Source organism: Trachurus japonicus, chromosome 11 (genome assembly GCF_045865225.1).
Source record: "Trachurus japonicus isolate A0001 chromosome 11, Traja_1.0".
NCBI classification, from domain to species: domain Eukaryota; kingdom Metazoa; phylum Chordata; class Actinopteri; order Carangiformes; family Carangidae; genus Trachurus; species Trachurus japonicus.
The window spans coordinates 2,340,228-2,358,240 of record NC_140917.1 but is presented as its reverse complement, the minus strand read 5'-3'; the positions used below and the strand labels follow the sequence as shown (position 1 = coordinate 2,358,240).

General features: G+C 40.3%; 1 protein-coding gene across 19 annotated transcripts in view; it reads right to left on the bottom strand.

The window, feature by feature from the left end:
- The window catches only part of LOC146977887 (microtubule-actin cross-linking factor 1-like), a 356,186-nt gene that overhangs the window by 33,387 nt on the left and 304,786 nt on the right, over nt 1–18,013 (bottom strand). For all 19 annotated transcript variants that reach the window (XM_085790655.1, XM_085790669.1, XM_085790650.1 and 16 more), the window contains 12 exons: nt 17,080–17,283; nt 12,717–12,942; nt 10,253–10,479; nt 9,049–9,171; nt 8,172–8,273; nt 7,989–8,090; nt 6,403–6,576; nt 5,336–5,491; nt 4,008–4,205; nt 2,877–3,005; nt 675–857; nt 411–566 (listed from right to left, as the gene is read on the bottom strand). In XM_085790655.1, coding sequence (XP_085646781.1) covers nt 411–566; nt 675–857; nt 2,877–3,005; nt 4,008–4,205; nt 5,336–5,491; nt 6,403–6,576; nt 7,989–8,090; nt 8,172–8,273; nt 9,049–9,171; nt 10,253–10,479; nt 12,717–12,942; nt 17,080–17,283 — 1,980 coding nt within the window. The remainder of the gene's footprint in view (nt 1–410; nt 567–674; nt 858–2,876; nt 3,006–4,007; nt 4,206–5,335; nt 5,492–6,402; nt 6,577–7,988; nt 8,091–8,171; nt 8,274–9,048; nt 9,172–10,252; nt 10,480–12,716; nt 12,943–17,079; nt 17,284–18,013) is intronic.

The following is an 18,013-nucleotide window of genomic DNA, read 5'->3' as shown; positions in this document are numbered from 1 at the left end:
GGTGTTTGTTTCAAATTTTTGTCCAACTGGGGTACGTGGTCTAATTTGTGTCAATTTAGGGGTCCTGATGTAGAAAGAAAGTTTCAGAACCACTGGCTTAGAGAACCAGTTAAATATGTCGTTCCAACAGTTGTCCAGTACTGGGCAGAACCAGAATAAATGTGAGAGTGAAGTGAACTTTTGGCTTTGCCCCATCAATCCCACATGGGAGACACTGATTCAAATATTATATTAAGTTTAGTTTTGGCAACAAGCAACAAAGAGTAAAAGAAATGAAAATAATATGAGAAAAATGGATAGAAATAACACTTTTTTTACAGTTTCCACCATGCAAAAATGCGCTACAATCATCATAAACGTCATTTTAAACCATTAAAACTCTGCTTCTTGTGTCTTTACTCGGTTTCTACCTTGTGCTCGTCGATCTGGAACAGCACCGTGTCCAGGATGAGGCTCGGGGGCTGGGCCATGTTCAGCGTCTGTTCAGCCTGCGTCAGCCAGTTGATGGTGTCCTGCAGAGACGTCTGGAAGCCCGTTGCCAAGGAAACGGCCTCGTCCAGTTTTGCCTGTATTCACAGAGAGACGTTGTAAGTTAAATAAAGAAACAACCGACAACAAGACTCCAGATGCGCCGTGATGGGAAGACAGGACGAGGACGAAGACGAGTGTCTCACCCTGCGGTCGTCCATCTTGGTGTTGAGGCTGGCCCACTTGTTCTGCAGCATGGCCAGGTTCTGCTGGGTCTGCGTGGTCCCGGGGCCGGCGTCCTCTCCGCCTCGAGCCAGCAGCATGGACTCGCCCTGGTCCAGCAGCCGGTGGTACTGGTCTCCTCTCTGGGCCAGCTGAGCCTGCAGCTCCTGCAGACCGAGACAAACAGACGCACACAACAACACACTCACACATTAAAGATTCATGGACGTGACATCTGCAAAGTGATGAAGAGAGCGAGGAAGACGAGACTCCGAGCTTCACATGCTCTTATTATTGCTACATCTGTCTACATTAGCTAAGTACTTTCTTTCAGAATGTTTGGAGCAGCTGACAGATGAATTTCCTTAGGGATTAATAAAGTATCATCTATCTATCTATCTATCTATCTATCTATCTATCTATCTATCTATCTATCTATCTATCTATCTATCTATCTATCTATCTATCTATCTATCTCTTCACACAACAATCAACAAACTCACTCAACTGCATTCATTTTATGCTGAATCATTTCTCTGCAGCGGAGAATCTGTTTTGTTGCTGAACCTGCAGCTTTGTGGGTCTAATAATAATAATAATAATAATTTATATCTTAATTCATATATTTATATAGATTAAATGGAGGCATAGTGCTTTACACGAAATAATACTAATAAGCAAGATGGCAGCGCGCATGAGTGCAGCGGCATTTGGCTCTCTGGCATATTTGTTTGCATTTGTCGACACAGAGGCCACTGGCAATTTCGTTGTATTTTCTTTTACAATGACAATAAAGCTTCTGTTCTATTATATTCTAATAATACAAAATAGCAACAAACCTGTGCAAGAAACGTATGTACATATATGCACACAAAAGTGTTGTATCCATGTATAGTATTCATGCAATTGTGCTTTTTCGTTTTCTATGTCACTTTTCTCCACACTTTCTTTTTTTCCCACTATATTTGATTGAAAACTCAATAAAAACTATTTGAAATACATAATAAAAAACAGTAGCAACATAAAACAATGGAAAGAAAAAGGGTAGATGTAGGAAAAAAGGATCTAAACTGGTAAAAAGTGTCATATTAAGATATAAAACCATCAAAAAAACATATAGAAATCTTCAGTGGAGGCAGAATTCATTCTATATTATATTCTTAAAATCAGTTTTGAGCTGTTTCTTAAACCAATAAACAGGGATCACACCAGATCTTCGCTGCCTCAGCACATGTTTCACAGTTTATTTGAGTGTTTTATCTAAGACGTGAGGAATTATTATTGAGCTCAGAGGGTTGAGAGAGAAGAAGCAGCCGGACTCTTCTGGGCTTTAAAAACAAATCAGAGCTTGTTTTATAGTGTCTGGCAACCTTTCCTGAATTATCTTCCTGGTGACCTTGTTGACCTGCTTCAGAAAGGGCGACCATATTTTGCCTTCATCAATAAGTCATAGAACACTTTCATTTCCGTTCTCTTCTTTTTCCCAATATAGTCCCCATGTCAATTTTCGTATGTTGTATGATGTGCAATTCATCTACAGTACAGGCCAAAAGTTTGGACACACCTTCTCATTCAATGTGTTTCCTTTATTCTCACTGAAGGCACCAAAACTATGAATGAACACATGTGGAATTAACAAAAAAGTGTGAAATAACTGAAAACACGTCTTTTCTTCTTTGTCTTCTCTTTCTTCTTTTCTTCTTCCTCTCCTTCTTCCTCCTCCTCCTCTATCTCTGCCTCCACCAATTCTAGTTTCTTCAGAGTAGCCCCCCTTTGCTCTGATTACTGCTTTGCACACTCATGGCATTCTCTTGATGAGCTTCAAGAGGTGAACCTTCAACCTGACCTGAAAATGGTTTTCACTTCACAGGTTGACAGCCTTGTCAGGTTCATTAGTGGAATTTCAGTGAGAATCTACAATGTAAATAGTCATGAAAATAAAGGAAATGCATTGAGTGTGTCCACACTTTTGCCCTGTACTGTATGTGAATTAGTGTATTTCTGTTTTGCAGTTTGGCTGTGTCTGTGCTGTATGGTTTGTTGTTTGTTTTTGTAAAATCAATAAAATATATAAAAAAACAAAACAAAAAAAACAAGTCAGAGATGAAACGATGTTGGTGCAGGTGTGACGACGATGTGAGATGTTTCCTCCCGTGTGTGCAGGTGTAACGTGATTCTGCCGTTACCATGTGCTGCTGCAGCTGCTCTCGGGCCGTTTCTGGGAGACCGCCTGTCGGTTTGGCGGCAGACAGCTGGCTCTCCGTCCGCCGCAGCCACTGCAGGAACTCCTCCAGCTCGCCATGGAAACCTTCAGCCTGCAGAGGAGGAGGGAGGGAGGGAGGAGACGTGGGCATGAGTTCATTATTCTAGCTGCACCTTCAACAGTTCACAACAGTTCATTAAGTCCCTTTATTATTAGTTTTTATTATGATTATTAGTTTTATTTCCGAGCCAGACTCGGCCCTGGCTCAGCTTTTCTTTCCTCCCAGAACAATTTTTATTGTTTTCAAAGTTTCCACATAAATAAAGAAAAAAGGACATAGAGTTAAAGGGATAGTTCAACATTTTTGGCAAATTGGCCCATTGCCATAATCCCTATAGTCATAGCAGTAGGTTCATTACCTTTAATTGTCGGTGCAAGCTGTTTTTAGAACGGCGGAGCAGAGCCGTGAGCTGCTCAGAGCTACGCTACAGAGGCTCATTATGGGATTTTTTAATTGGTTTCCCTCATCAAACTCATCAAATACACAATCCAACAACTCCACAACGCTCTGGTGGACAAGTTGTGACCTGCACATTCACCACGCTATGAGATAATAACACAACGTTACCAGACAGAGTTGTTTTAGAGGGAAATGCAGAGACTGTTGATGAAAAACTGTCCCTGAAGGCAACGTGCATCAGTGGTTTTGCATGAATTTCCCTCTAAAACAACTCTGTGTGGTAACGTTGTGTTATTATCTCATAGCGTGGTGAATGTGCAGCTCACAACTTGTCCACCAGAGCGTTGTGGAGTTGTTGGATTGTGTAAATTTTTATGAGTTTGATGAGGGAAACTAAGAAATCCCATAATGAGCCTCCGTAGCGTAGCTCTGAGCAGCTCACGGCTCTGCTCCGCCGTTCTAAAAACAGCTTGCACCGACAATTAAAGGTAACAAACCTACTGCTATGACTATAGGGATTATGGCAATGGGCCAATTTGCCAAAATGTTAAACAACCGACCATGAAGGAGAGGAAGAATAGAAATAAAGCAGCAGTGAGTCTGATGAGGTGTGTGTGTGTGTGTGTGTGTGTGTGTGTGTGTGTAGTGTGTTACCTGCTGCAGCGCGGCCTCTAGCAGCTTCTGCCTCTCCTGTGTCTTCAGCAGCAGACTCTCCCAGCTCTGGTGCAGCTGCTCCAGCTGGTCCCTCAGGTGACTGGCCTCGTCTCCCGGCGACGACTCCAGCAGCTCGGCGCCGGCGCCGTTCACCGTCTCCACGGTGGCGTGATGGGACAGCACGTCGTTACGCAACACCTGGGATGGAGAGACAGAGAGAGAGACAGAGAGAGAGAGGGAGGGAGATTGTTGATTGAGGAGAGCAGAGAATCTGGACATTTTTAAAAGCAAACTGAAGACCTACCTTTTTAGCCTTGCTTTTAACTGATTCGTACTATTTCTATTATTCTGAAACATGCATTTAATTTAAATTATCTTATTTTCTTATTTATTTGTTTACTATTATTATCTTTTCTTTATTCTATTTTAATTCATCCATTCTTTTTTCTATTTTTCCCACTACACCTGTCTATTTTACTTCATTTTACCTATGTGCACTGTCCCACCCAAATAAACTAATAAAGTAAATTAAAGTAAAAAGTAGAAAGCAGGGCCGTTGCTAGGAATTCTGGGCCCCCTTAAAGAATACTAAAGTGGGCCCCTCCCCTTAACTTTTCCTTTTTTTTTTCTTAGACTACGTATGTATTATCGTTTTTTATTTAGCCTTCTTTGTTTTGATGCTAATGCAGCATTACACTGCAAAAACTCAAGTATCTTAGCAAGAATATTTGTCTTATTTCTAGTCAAAATGTCATTTCTAGTCAAAACAAATCTCATTCTACTTTAAATAAGACTCATCATATTAAAAGCAGCTTGTTTTTAGACACTTTTTACTTCTTTCAAGCATATTTTCACTTGGAATAAGTAGAAAAAATCTGATAGTGGAGCAAGTTTTTCTTCCTTATTACAAGCACAAAAAACCTGCTTTCACTGGCAGATTTTTCTATTTATTGTGAATTTAAGTGAAAATGATCTAAAAACAAGTTAATTTTTAGGTAATGAGTCTTATTTTAAGTGGAAAGAGATTAGTTTTGACTAGAAATGAGACATTTGGACAAGAAATAAGACAAATATTCTTGGAAAGATGTTGAGTTTTTACAGTGTACTATGAGTATTAGTCAGGGTCTTACGCAGAATAAATCAGTCATACAAAGATTAGACTACTGGGGTTTTTTATGGGCCCCACTGGGCGCTGGGCCCCTAGAGTTATCATCACCTTTCTCCCCTGTACAACGGCCCTGGTAGAAAGAATGTTTTTCAGAACGTCAGACAAGAAGAAGAAGAAAAAGAGGAGAAAAAGAAGGAGAAAAAAAAGGAGCATTTCGTACGTGGTGCTTGGCGAGCTCGATCTCGATGGCCTTGGGGTCGGAGCTGACCGGGCGCTGCGTGTCCAGCGTGGTGTGTGTGTGGCTCAGCCAGGCCTGCAGCTCCGACAGGGCGTGCTGGAACTGACCCAGGGCCAGCAGGGCGGCCTCCAGCTTGTGCTGTGGTGGTGGTGGAGCAGAAACACAGACACACACACACACACACACACACACAGACAGACAGAGGTTTTTCCTTCAGCGCTTAAAAATAGTCACTTAAATATTTGGCTGTAATGAGAAGCAGCTGTCAGATACATGCGATCCTGCAGAAACGGCTACGGATATATACAGTATATATATATATATACAGCTCTATACAGAAAAAATAAAGAGACCACTTCTCCAAAATGTTATAAATCAGCCGTTTCCAGTGTCTATTGAACTCCAACACAAGCACACCTCACTCTACTGAACCAAATCATATTTAATGAGGAAGAAAGATTATAAATACATATAAAAAAAAAAAACCCTGCTGCGATTAAAAATAGGGATTATTCAACCAATGTTGATTTCTAAACTCTTCCTAAGTTTAAAAAGTAGCGTTGTGTTGTTTTAAAATGAATATGAACTTGTTTTCTTTGCATTATTATACAAGGTCTGAAAATCAGAGGTGGGGACTTGGACCCGATTTTGATGACTTAAGACTTGCTTGATCAAATCAAAAAAAGACTTGGACTCGCTTGGGACTTGAGACTCTACTTGGACTTGAGAGCAAAGACTTGAGACTCTACTCGAGACTTGATGCCAAAGACTTGCAACATGGGACTTTCTCCCACCTCTGCTGAAAACACCAGAATTTCTTTTGTTATTTTCACCTGTTGCCATTTTCTGCAAATAAATGCTCTAAATGACATCAAATATGGGAGAAATTTTGTCGGTAGTAGGTTATAGAATGAAACAAAAGTGTTCATTTTACTCAAACACACAGCTATGAATAGTAAAACCAGAGGAACTGATCATTTTGAAGTGGTCTCTTCATTTTTTCCATATATACAGTATATATATAAACCCTGGAGGAGTGGGTGTGTTACCTGTCTCTGGGTGATCTTGTCCCCCAGGTTTTCCCACAGGTGGCGCAGCTCGGTCAGCGGCTCTTGGATCATGTCTCGGTCCGTCTGGTCCGACACTTTCTTCAGCAGCAGCTCCCCCTGGTGGCAGAGCTTCTCCATGTCGATCTGCTGCTGGTACACCTCCACCTTGTACTGCTGCTCGGGAAAAAAACACATAGAGAGCATGAAGCCATATGTAACAACATTTAAAAACATTAGCATCAGATATGAGATGAGATTTTGATGAGATAAAAAAAATTATTTATTTAACATAATTTAAAGCCAAACCATGTACCATCAAACATAATACATGTAAGGCATTAATAGCTATGCTGTTTATTTATTCTCTTAGCCTATTCTGTTTTTTCATGTATGCATTCATCTTTATTGTTTTACATTATTCATTCATGTGAGCATTTTTCCTTTCCTTCTTATAATCACTGTATAATTGATTGCCAGTATGTTATTATAGTTAAAAGTATATTATATATGGGTTATTGAAGTTTCTAATGGTATATTTGTGTTTATGTTCTGTATGTTGTCATTATTTTGAGTCTGATCGAGAGGATCTATATCCTGTATCAGATGTATTTTCATTAAATTAAATTAAATTAAATTTCATTAAGCCTGTGCATATTCTCATTTGTCCAGGTCATAGTATCTCAAAGGAATTTTAAATCGAAAGCAACTGGACTTAGTTATTTGTCTAGGAAGACGTTTCACCTCTCATCCAAGAGGCTTCATCAGTTCATGTAGCATCTGACCAGGCTGGGACTGGTCCAACTATCTGGTGTGGAGACTCACTATTTAACCTCTTGTGTGGGCGTTCACAAGGCTGATGATGAAGTGCCAACGACAGTCGTTTGAGTGACTGTCTTTGGTGGAAAGTTGGTTTCGACTTCGTTAGTGCTCTATTGTGTTATAACGACAGTCGTTGGAGTCACGTGCCACTTGTGAACAGTTGTAAATTTCATTAAATTTCTTATGAGGTTTTGTTATCATTGAATTGTTCCTTATTTTTTTTGTAACAAGTTTGGTTTTTGATCATTTATGTTCTTCATGGGTGAGGTTTCCATACAAGCCCTCGCAGGTTTCAGACCTCTCCTTCGCACATCCCAATCATAATAATTGTTTATATGATTTTAAATGATATGTTTGTGCAAAATAAAAAATAAAAAATAGAAATAAATGAGAGGACATGAGGTGCAAATATTCTATTTTACTCTATCCTAAATTGTATATGGTATATGTGTATCTTTTGTACTAGAATATTTGTAATTTATTCAATTTTATCATATTTTATTTGATCTTATTTTAATTTTTATTGCTACTTTTTACTATTTTTTGTACCTTTTGTTTCTGCACCTGACACTACGTCAAGTTCCTCATTAAACAAAAATGAAAATGTAAAACATTTCTGATTTCTGAGGATCTAATGCTGTGAAATGTGAATATTATTCTCCATTTCTTTGTCTACATGATATAAAACTGGACTTTGAAAACGGTCTGAAATGTAAAATGTGTGTAAATTGTTTTTGTGAGCGACTCCTCTAAAACTCTGAACAAACCTTGAGCTCTTCAATCTGCTGTTTGACTGTTCCCAGGTCAGTTCCCACCGTCGACATGTCGCACAGTTTGATCACGGCGTTGTCCAGGTAGTCGAACATGGACTGGAAGAGACGGATGAAGATGAGAAACAGACAAACAGAGGAGAAACACGTTTTGTTGTGTGTGTTTTGGTGCTGTCAGACCTGCAGAGCGTCTTGGTACTGCACCGACGCCGTCATGGCCTCTTCCAGACGCTCCATCCTCTCCCTCCACGTCCGGTTCAGACCTTCCCAGGCCGCGTTCATCTGAGACGGAGACAGGAAGTCGTCAGATCAGTTTATCGACATCTACAACCAGGGTCGGCCGCTGGCATAAACCCTCTATGTGGTTGTTTAGGGCCACAGCCGTTAGGTGGGAGGCCACATGATCAGAAAGGTACCGGGGTTCATCAAGTCATTTAAACATCCTGAGGTCTGCACGTGCAGCTATGAGCTTTATATGTAATGTGAAGTCAATATTCAGCTTCTTTTATCTCACATTTGAGACATTTGGTGAAAATAGAACGGCAGAATGACAACATTTGTGCTCAAAAAGCAATCTGACAAAATGTCATTTTAGACTTGTTTTCTACACTTATCTATTACTGTATTCATATCCTATTTCCAGCACCAAAACAGTTCATTCTCATGACTGAAGGAGTGTTTTCACAAGGGATTTGACATTTTTTCAAAAAGCAGACCTCAAATTTCCAGCATTTGTCCTAAATTATTTCTTTCTACAGTGTTCTAGGACAAACTGGCCTCAGTGTGCTTACAGCGGAGGTTTAATATTTAGACATAAAACACTTGAGTATTGTTACATCTGCAAGTATCTTAAAAATTATAGTAATAGTTGAGAAAATGGCCTCAGACCTCAGAGGGCATAAACACGTCTGTATTCAGTTTTAACCAGTGATTTGGTGTTTGCTCTTAGAGTGCAGGGCCACAAACAAAAACCTTGTTTAGGGGGCCACCAAAACCCTAGGGCCGGCCCTGACTACAACAACATCTCACTTCTCCTGACGTCGTCCTGATCTCTCACCTCGTCGATCGTCTTCTTCACTTCGGGTTTCTCCGTTTCTCCGCAGGCGAAGATGAGGTCGGCGCCGAGCGTCCGAACGAACTCCAGCTCCTCCCGCAGCCCGTCGGTCTCCGCCTTGATGGCCTGGAGGAGACGCAGAGAAGCCGAGGTTAAACACAAACAGAAACAGTCCATATCTCCCAGAATGCATCTGTCCCGGTTAGGGATGTCACGATTACTTGTTTTCACAATTAATCCTGTTGTCCCCTTATGGGTCAAATTGACCCAATCTGTTCCCTTCCTCCATCCTTCCTTTCTCCCTTCCTTCTTTCCACAATCCTTATTCCCTTCCTTCCTTCCTTCCTTCCTTCCTTCCTTCCTTCCTTCCTTCCCTTCGTCCTTACTTTCTTCCTCTTTTGATCCAATTGACCTGATCTATTCCCTCCCTTCTTCCTTCCTTCTTCATCCTTCCTTGAACGTCCATCTTTCTTTCCTTCCCTTTTCCCTTCCCTCTTTCCACAATCCTTGTTCCCTCTCTCCCTCCCTTCCTTCCTTCCTTCCTTCCTTCCTTCCTTCCTTCCTTCCTTCCTTCCTTCCTTCCTTCCTTCCTTCCTTCCTTCCTTCCTTCCTTCCTTCTTTCCCTTCGTCCTTACTTCTTCCTTCCTTTTTGACCCAATTAACCCAATCTGTTCCCTCCCATCTTTCCCTTTGTCCTTCCCTCCATCCTTCCATCCTTCCTTCCTTGACCCAGGAGGACAACAGGAGGGTTAAACGCCACAATTAATTAATCCTAAAGATTCCTTAATACTGTTACTTTCCAAAACGAAGATGTTGGAAACCTTATCGGCAGATGTGCGCCAAAATAAAGGTTAATGCACAGATACTGGTCCATTTAATTTGAATGAAAACAAAAAACGATTAACATAAACTTAAACAATTTGGTATAGATGAACCATTCATGACCTGAATATTTCAAACACTTCCTCTGGGGGATTAAAAATTGCTCATATATTAATAGATACTTGAAATATTTTGTATAAACAATGAGTAATGTAAATTATATTTTGACTATATTTGATTTTACACATTCATAGTGTTGTGAAATTAATTAATGCATAATAATCATGATAATCGTAATACCGTGATTATTTCTCTGACAATAATCGTACCAAGAAAGTCTATAATCGTGACATCCCTAGTCCCGTCTTGGTCTACTGTACTGTACCTCGGCGGCTTCGATCTGCTGCTTGATGAGCGAGGGGTCGACTCCGGGGTCTTCCAGCTCCCTGACGATGTCCTGGGAGTCTCTCAGCGTGCTCAGCAGCGCCGCCACGTCCGACCAGAACTTCCCGGCCAGGTCCAGCACGTCGTTGAGCTTCCCCTCCCGCTCCTCGGCACGCTGCCGGATCTCATCCCACAGGGAGCGCAGCCGCAGCAGGCGGGAACGCACGGCTGCAGAGAGACAGACAGAGAGACAGACAGACAGAGAGACAGAGAGAGGAGAGGAGGAGTCAGAGAGTCATAATGTTTCCCTTTGTTTTTAGATGTAACTCTCAAAGTAATGAATTGAAGACTTGTACTAATGTTTTCCAAGCCAAGAAAATGCTTAAAGACCCCCTAAAGAGGCATTTAAAAATTTGTAAAAATGCTCTGCTATGACTATTCTTTGATTAAAATTGCTTACCTACACAAAATTGTTTAAAATAACTCTCCAAGACACTAAAAACACGTCCATTATTTCTCCCTCATTGAAAAATTCATCTTCTATTAATATGCATGACTGCCTGGTCGGGGTTGCTAGGTAACGGCGGTGCGCGTCAGGGGCAAGGGAGACAGAAAGGTGATGTCAAAACACGAAGCTCACGTCAGGTTTCACGTGCAAGCTTGTGTTTCCTCCGGCGAGTAAATGTAAATTTCGCCGTCATCGCTGTTTAACGTACGTTACTCCCGCTTTGTACCCTGTTCATATTTTATGTATGTATGTTTGAGTCTGGTATTGAAACTGCATTTTCAAGTCTAAAATGCTCAGTTATGCCGTGGATTAGCAATTTTGCTCCTGAAATGCCTTGTAACAGAGCCCACACACTAAATTGACATGTTAATCATTTAAAAAAGTACATTTTTGGTGTAGGGGGTCTTTAAGGAAATAGCAATCAGAAATGATGATAAATGTAGCCAATGATACTTATAATGCTGTTTTTAGTTTTCATTATTGTCTTGTTTACATTATGGTAAGACTACAGTTTGCTCAGTGACTGACAGATAAGACAACTTTAAGTTCTGTTTATGTTTTTTTTGTTGTTGTTTTGTTTTGTTTATTTTATGGTGATTGGTTGTTGTTGTCATTTTGTTTCCTTTGTTTTGTATGTTTTATAGCAAGAATGTTGCTCAGTGACAGATTACTTGGAAAATGAGATATTAAGTGAGGGGCAGGCGATAAAAGATGTATCTTCTCCCTGCTCCCTTCCAACCAATGGAAGAAATGTTGTGATGATATTGTCAAATTGTGAAATTGCCTTGGTTGGAATAAATAAAAAGAAAGAAAGAAAGATTTTGCCACATGGAGTCCAGTCCTGGTCGGTCATGAGTCCACTCCCACTCCCACTCCTGCTGGACACTCGGGCTTTTCATTTGTCCTGCTCATGTGGGACATGTGTCGGGCTGCAGGGCATCAAAGCTGCGACTGCTTCACGCGACGACGTAACAAAGACGAGTGTGTTGTGTTTGGTTCTGCGGTGGCGTTGGAGGAATTCCTCAGGAACAGAGAGCGGCTCTCAGCTGAACTGGACCGACGCCCAAAATAAGGTTTTTAATCAGGAATCAGGTTTTCACCCAGATCTGGATTCCTCTCAGCCAGAGATGTTCACAAGTCTTTTTTTGCAAGTCCGAGTCAAGGCTCAAGTCTTTGGTCACGAGTCCGAGTCAAGTCTCAAGTCTTTGAGGGGTGAGACTTCATCAAGTCTCAAGTCTTTGGTCACGAGTCCAAGTCAAGTCTCAAGTCTCTAAAAAATAAAAGTCTGCTGTCTCTTCTGGTTAATGACCCTTCTATCATCTGCTGCTATCCGGTCTACTAAGAATACTGCACAGCTATATCTAAGAGATTCAAAGCATTTACTGTAGGTTATTATCACTCCTTTATCTATACAGTATTGATTAGTTGTTTATTATATGATCACTTTAAACAGGACATTGCAATGCAATATGAAGAAAACACACAATGAAAGCTTTCCTTTAAAGGAAACTGTATTCTGAGTCAAGAAAGAATCAAGGCTGCTCTGCCCCTCTGCACTGGCCTTTTCTCTTTTTTTTGCTTTGTTGAATTCAGAAAACCCAGATGAACAACATGGAACATGATTTAGGCTGTTAATTATAGGTCATAAGATCTGGATGGTACCTATAGCTCACATCTTTATGTGCAGCAAAACCTTTCTGGAACCGCATGTTTCTGAGAAGAACTGGCGACATGACTGCAATATTATTTGTTTTGCATATAGTGCAGAGATAATTATTATTATTATGATTATAATTATTTTTAATGAGGTAATTAGCTGCTGCGTCTCCCTGATAAATATGTTCACTTTGTGTCTGTAACTGTGACAAAACCTGTCAATGAATCTTTTAATCTTTAAAAACAAAACTGTCAATCACTCTCAGACCCCTCCCCTCCTCTCCTCTCCTTCGTCACTCACCCTGTGCGGCGGGGTCGTCGTGGGCGGCTCGTCCAATCAGCTCCTCTCCCCGGGCGCAGAGCGCGGAGAAGCTGGGCAGCAGCTTGTCCAGCTCCAGCCCCTGAGCTCGATGCTCCGCCAGCTGCTCCCTGATCTTCTCCACCTCGGCCGCCACCGGAGGAGGCTGCCGCAGCCGCTGCACCGCCCCCTCCAGAGTCTCCAGCAGCGGGTCCATCTTATCATGGAACTGAGTAGAGGAGGAGGAAACGGAAATTATTATTATTATTACTATTATTGATTGTCCTGACCACCCACTTTATAAGGAGTTTGACCTCATCCCATCTGGTCTCCTTTATCCCTGCTGCCATAGACAGGCTTCATCTCCTGGGCTAGGCTTGGCTATACTCTCAGGCCTCTGCACTTAAATGCACTTGGGTATTAACCCTCTATGGTACGCTGCATTATGATGCCAGTGGGGGAAAAAATGTTTGGAGTCTGTTGTTTTTATGTCTCAAAATAGACTAAATAAACATAATCTAAAGACATTTTTAAAAATTATTTATTTTTGGACGTTTTGGGGATTTTTTGACTGTAGCAACATTGTACCATTACGGTTCATCATCTACTGTATTAGAAACACCGACCAGTCTCTGTAGACTTTCACCTTCACCGGCCTCATCCTCATCCACATTCTCATTCTCATCTTCCTCATCATCATCATAATAGCCTAATGTTTAATTTACTGCATCCAAAATCTAATTTATTAAGGATAAAAAACAAAATTATGATGAATTATATGTTTTTGAACATTATATTTACACCTAAACACAAACTACCATAGTCTCATAATGCAATATTGATTCCATAATGGTCCACTGTCGCCTCAAGGCAACATTGCAATTTTCTATAATAGTACGTTGCATTTTAACAAGTTTCCATTATTTCATAAGTAAATAAATTGCATGGAACTATTAAAAATTAAACTTTACTAATCTATTAATGTTAATTTATTTTTTTCCAGATGAAAAAGGGCCAGGAAGTTACTGTATGTTTTCAGACCGTTTTAGTGGAGCAAAATGGCAAACCTGTTTCCTTTGAAAAAGTCTGCAAAAAAGGGTTTCAGTGGCTTCTTGAACGTCATGTGATAAATTAAAGCATTGTTAGTGGTTCTCTAAGGTCTCCTCTCTTTTTTTTTAAAAGTATTACAGCATTAAACTGGATGAATTGTGGAGATGTGACAGGCCAGAAAGTGGTATGCTGCCTGAGGGCAACATGGTACCATAGAGGGTTAAGTGTTGTTTGTCTTATTTTTATTCTTATTTTCAATTCTTGCAGCACTATGCACTTTAATGCATTGTGTAGACTGTTTACATTCTTACTTGTGCAGAGCATTATGTATTATGTATTATTATTATTATTATTATTATTATTATTATTATTATTATTATTATTATCAACAGTAATTTATTAGTAGTATGTTTTTATTACTCGTGCTGTTTTTTAATGTATTACTGCACTATGTTGTGGCTAGTGACATGTCGATGTCTTGGATGCTGTTTTCTTTTGTCTTGTGTCTGTAATGCTTCTTGCTGCAAATCCAATTTCCCTCAGGATATGAATAAAACTGAACTGAACTGAACTGAAAAGTTAAAACACTGAAGGAGGAGAGTGAGTGCGTGGAGGAGGGTGACATTTTGAAAAAAAAAACAGGAAGAAACAGAAAGAAAGACATAAACGTGGGTGTTGGACCATCTGTGACGGAGCGGAGGAGAGGAAACGTCTAATTAAAGCTTCAGAGTTTAAAGTCTCAGAGCGTCAGGACGACGAGTCGCTCCGACCACACGGAGGAAGAAGAAAACTGATCAATCACAACATAACACGACTAATTCTGTCTAAGAAAACACAGAAAAACACACACAAGTAGAAGATGTGACTAAGCTGAACAAACCACTCAGGACCGACACACACACACATGATTCAGATCAATGTTTAAATCAATAAAGCCCAAGTTTGGTTGAAGTGAAGTGTGATTAAAAGAGACGTAGAACTCCACTTATCAATGCAATACAGAACTGATCATGTCTGCAGCAGGTTATTATAGTATAGTTCACTAAAACTAAGACTAAAACTGAAACTAGCAGTGAAAAAAATTCTTTAGTAAACTCAGGGTTCCTACACATTTGAAATTTAAAAATCCCAGACTTTTTCCAGACTTCTCAGTAAAAATAATTTGTGACATTTGAGTATTTAGATGTGTATCATCATCAATAAATGATGCGATTAGTCATTTGTTTTCATTATTCTGAATTTGCATGCCATTATGTCGCCAAATAATTTCCAGGAGATACAAAATAATTAGCCCAAATAATTTCAGATGAGACCAAACCCAGATAAGTATTAAGATAAATATATTTCCTATCTATCTATCTATCTATCTATCTATCTGTCTGTCTGTCTGTCTGTCTGTCTGTCTGTCTGTCTGTCTGTCTGTCTGTCTGTCTGTCTGTCTGTCTGTCTGTCTGTCTGTCTGTCTGTCTGTCTGTCTGTCTGTCTGTCTGTCTGTCTGTCTGTCTGTCTGTCTGTCTGTCTGTCTATCTATCTATCTATCTATCTATCTATCTATCTATCTATCTATCTATCTATCTATCTATCTATCTATCTATCTATCTGTCTATCTATCTGTCTGTCTGTCTATCTGTCTATCTATCTATCTATCTATCTATCTATCTATCTATCTATCTATCTATCTATCTATCTATCTATCTATCTATCTATCTATCTATCTATCTATCTACCTACCTACAGTATCTACCTTATCTACCTTATCTATCTATCTATCTATCTATCTATCTATCTATCTATCTATCTATCTATCTATCTATCTATCTATCTATCTATCAAAATAAAAACTAGTAAAAACTAAACTAAAACTGCTTCATCACTTGCTGAACTCACTAAAACTAAACTGAAATAAAAAAAAAAGCAAACTAAAACATTTAATAAAAATAAAAACTATAAACTATAATAACCTTGACATCTATTGATCGTGTTGTTGTGTTGTTTTGTTTTGTGGCTTTTACTGATTCACAGTTTGTTATTTGACTGAATCATGTTTGGTGAGCGCAGCCTGAGCTCCAGTGTGAAGTCGTCAGTCGTCTTTCTTACCTCCACCAGCTGGGTGATGCAGTGAGCAGTGACCATGGAGAAAAAATGGTGGTGGGTGGGTGGAGGGGTGGGTGGGTTGCAACACACACAGCACATCCACAATGAACGAGGGATGAGGGATGGAAGAGGAGGAGGAGGAGGAGGGAGATTAGGGTTAAATTAGAGGAAGTGGGTGAGGAGGGATGGAGTGAGGGATGAGGACAACATGGAGGTGCAGGTTGAGGAGGAGGAGGAGGAAGAGGAGGAGGAGGAGAGAGGAGGAGGAAGAAGAGGAAGAGGAGGAGGAGAGAGGAGGAACAGGAGGAGGAAGAGGAGGAGGAAGAGGAGGAGGTAAAAACATGGATGGGTCAGTTTGTGGGAGGTGGAGGTGGAGAAACAATATCATGAGTTAAATCAGAGACATGCAACAGTAACAACACGTCAGGCATCAAAACACGAGCAGTGACGAGCAAAGAAAAAGTCAAATATGTGACAAGGAGACTAGAATTTAAAGTTAAAGGCATAGTTCAACATTTTGGCAAATTGGCCCCATTGCCATAATCCCTATAGTCATAGCAGTAGGTTCGTTACCACCGAGCCAAACTCATCAAATACACAATCCAACAACTCCACAACGCTCTGGTGGACAAGTTGTGAGCTGCACATTCACCACGCTATGAGATAATAACACAACGTTACCACACAGAGTTGTTTTAGAGGGAAATTCATGCAAAACCACTGATTTCCTGTCCCATCGGTAACAGTTTTTCATCAACAGTCTCTGCATTTCCCTCTAAAACAACTCTGTGTGGTAACGTTGTGTTATTATCTCATAGCGTGGTGAATGTGCAGCTCACAACTTGTCCACCAGAGCGTTGTGGAGTTGTTGGATTGTGTATTTGATAGCTCTGAGCAGCTCACGGCTCTGCTCCGCTGTTCTAAAAATAAAAATCTAATCTAAAAATATCTTGCACCGACAATTAAAGGTAATGAACCTACTGCTATGACTATAGGGATTATGGCAATGGGCCAATTAGCCAAAAATGTTGAACTATCCCTTTAAATAATAATAATAATAATAAACACATTTTCATTCTGACGTAAAATACACAACATAAAGAACTTGTTCAACAATAAATCCTCAACAGAGACAAAATATAAATCACATCAGAGCTCATGCTGCTGCTGCTGCTGTTGTGGTTTAGTTTAGTTTAGTTTAGTTTAGTTTCAGACTCTTCACCTGCGCCGACTGCGACACGGCCTCGTCCAGCGCCGTGGCTCGACCCTTCACCTCCTCCTTGATGGCCAGGTAGCGGCGCTCGGCGTCGGCGTAGCGCTGCGTCACCGTGGCGCCCTGCTGCGGGCTGAGCTGGGCCAGCTGCGGCCCGATCTTCAGCAGCTTGTCGATGTGCGGCTTGTGCTCGGCGATGGACTCACGCAGCAGCTGAGTGAGGAGGAAATTAAAACAGCGTCAGACAGGAAATGAAGAAGGTGCTTCTTTCTTTTTTTTAATTAACAAGTTCACTATGGAGTTGAAGCAGTGTCCAAGCATGAAACAGTTTAAAATGAGGTACAAAGTGTGTATTTTTCAGAGGTACAGGGATGAGGAAGATGTTGGGCAGCACCAAGTGTAATAAAGTTACTGCTGCGCTTATTTATTTGTATCTTTTTATACTGGTCATTATCTTGTGTTGTTGTTTTTTTTCCTTTTGTATGTATGTGCGCGTGTGTTTGTGTATGTATGTATGTATGTTTGTATGTATAATTAGTGTGTATAAGTAAATTATATTCAATTCGTAACATAAGATATGTTTAGACAAGGATCTTAGTTAGTCATATATCAATCAATCAATCAAAACGGCTATTTGTATAGCACTTTACGATAGCCGGACGGTACCCAAAGTGCTTTACATCAAAGCAGTAAGATAATACATCAAAACAATACATGAAAACACAAGAAAGTGCCACAGTGCTGCAAGAAGACACAAGAAAGTGCTACTAGTGCTGCAGGGTGTTAAAGGCCCTCTAAAAGTGCATACAGCAAAATAAAAACAGGCAAAATAGGTACATATTAAGAACAGGACTTCCCTAGTCAGAGTTAAATGCTAATCTAAAAAAGTGCGTCTTTAGCTTCGATTTAAAAAGACTGAGGTATATAAGGAGAGGGAGTGGGA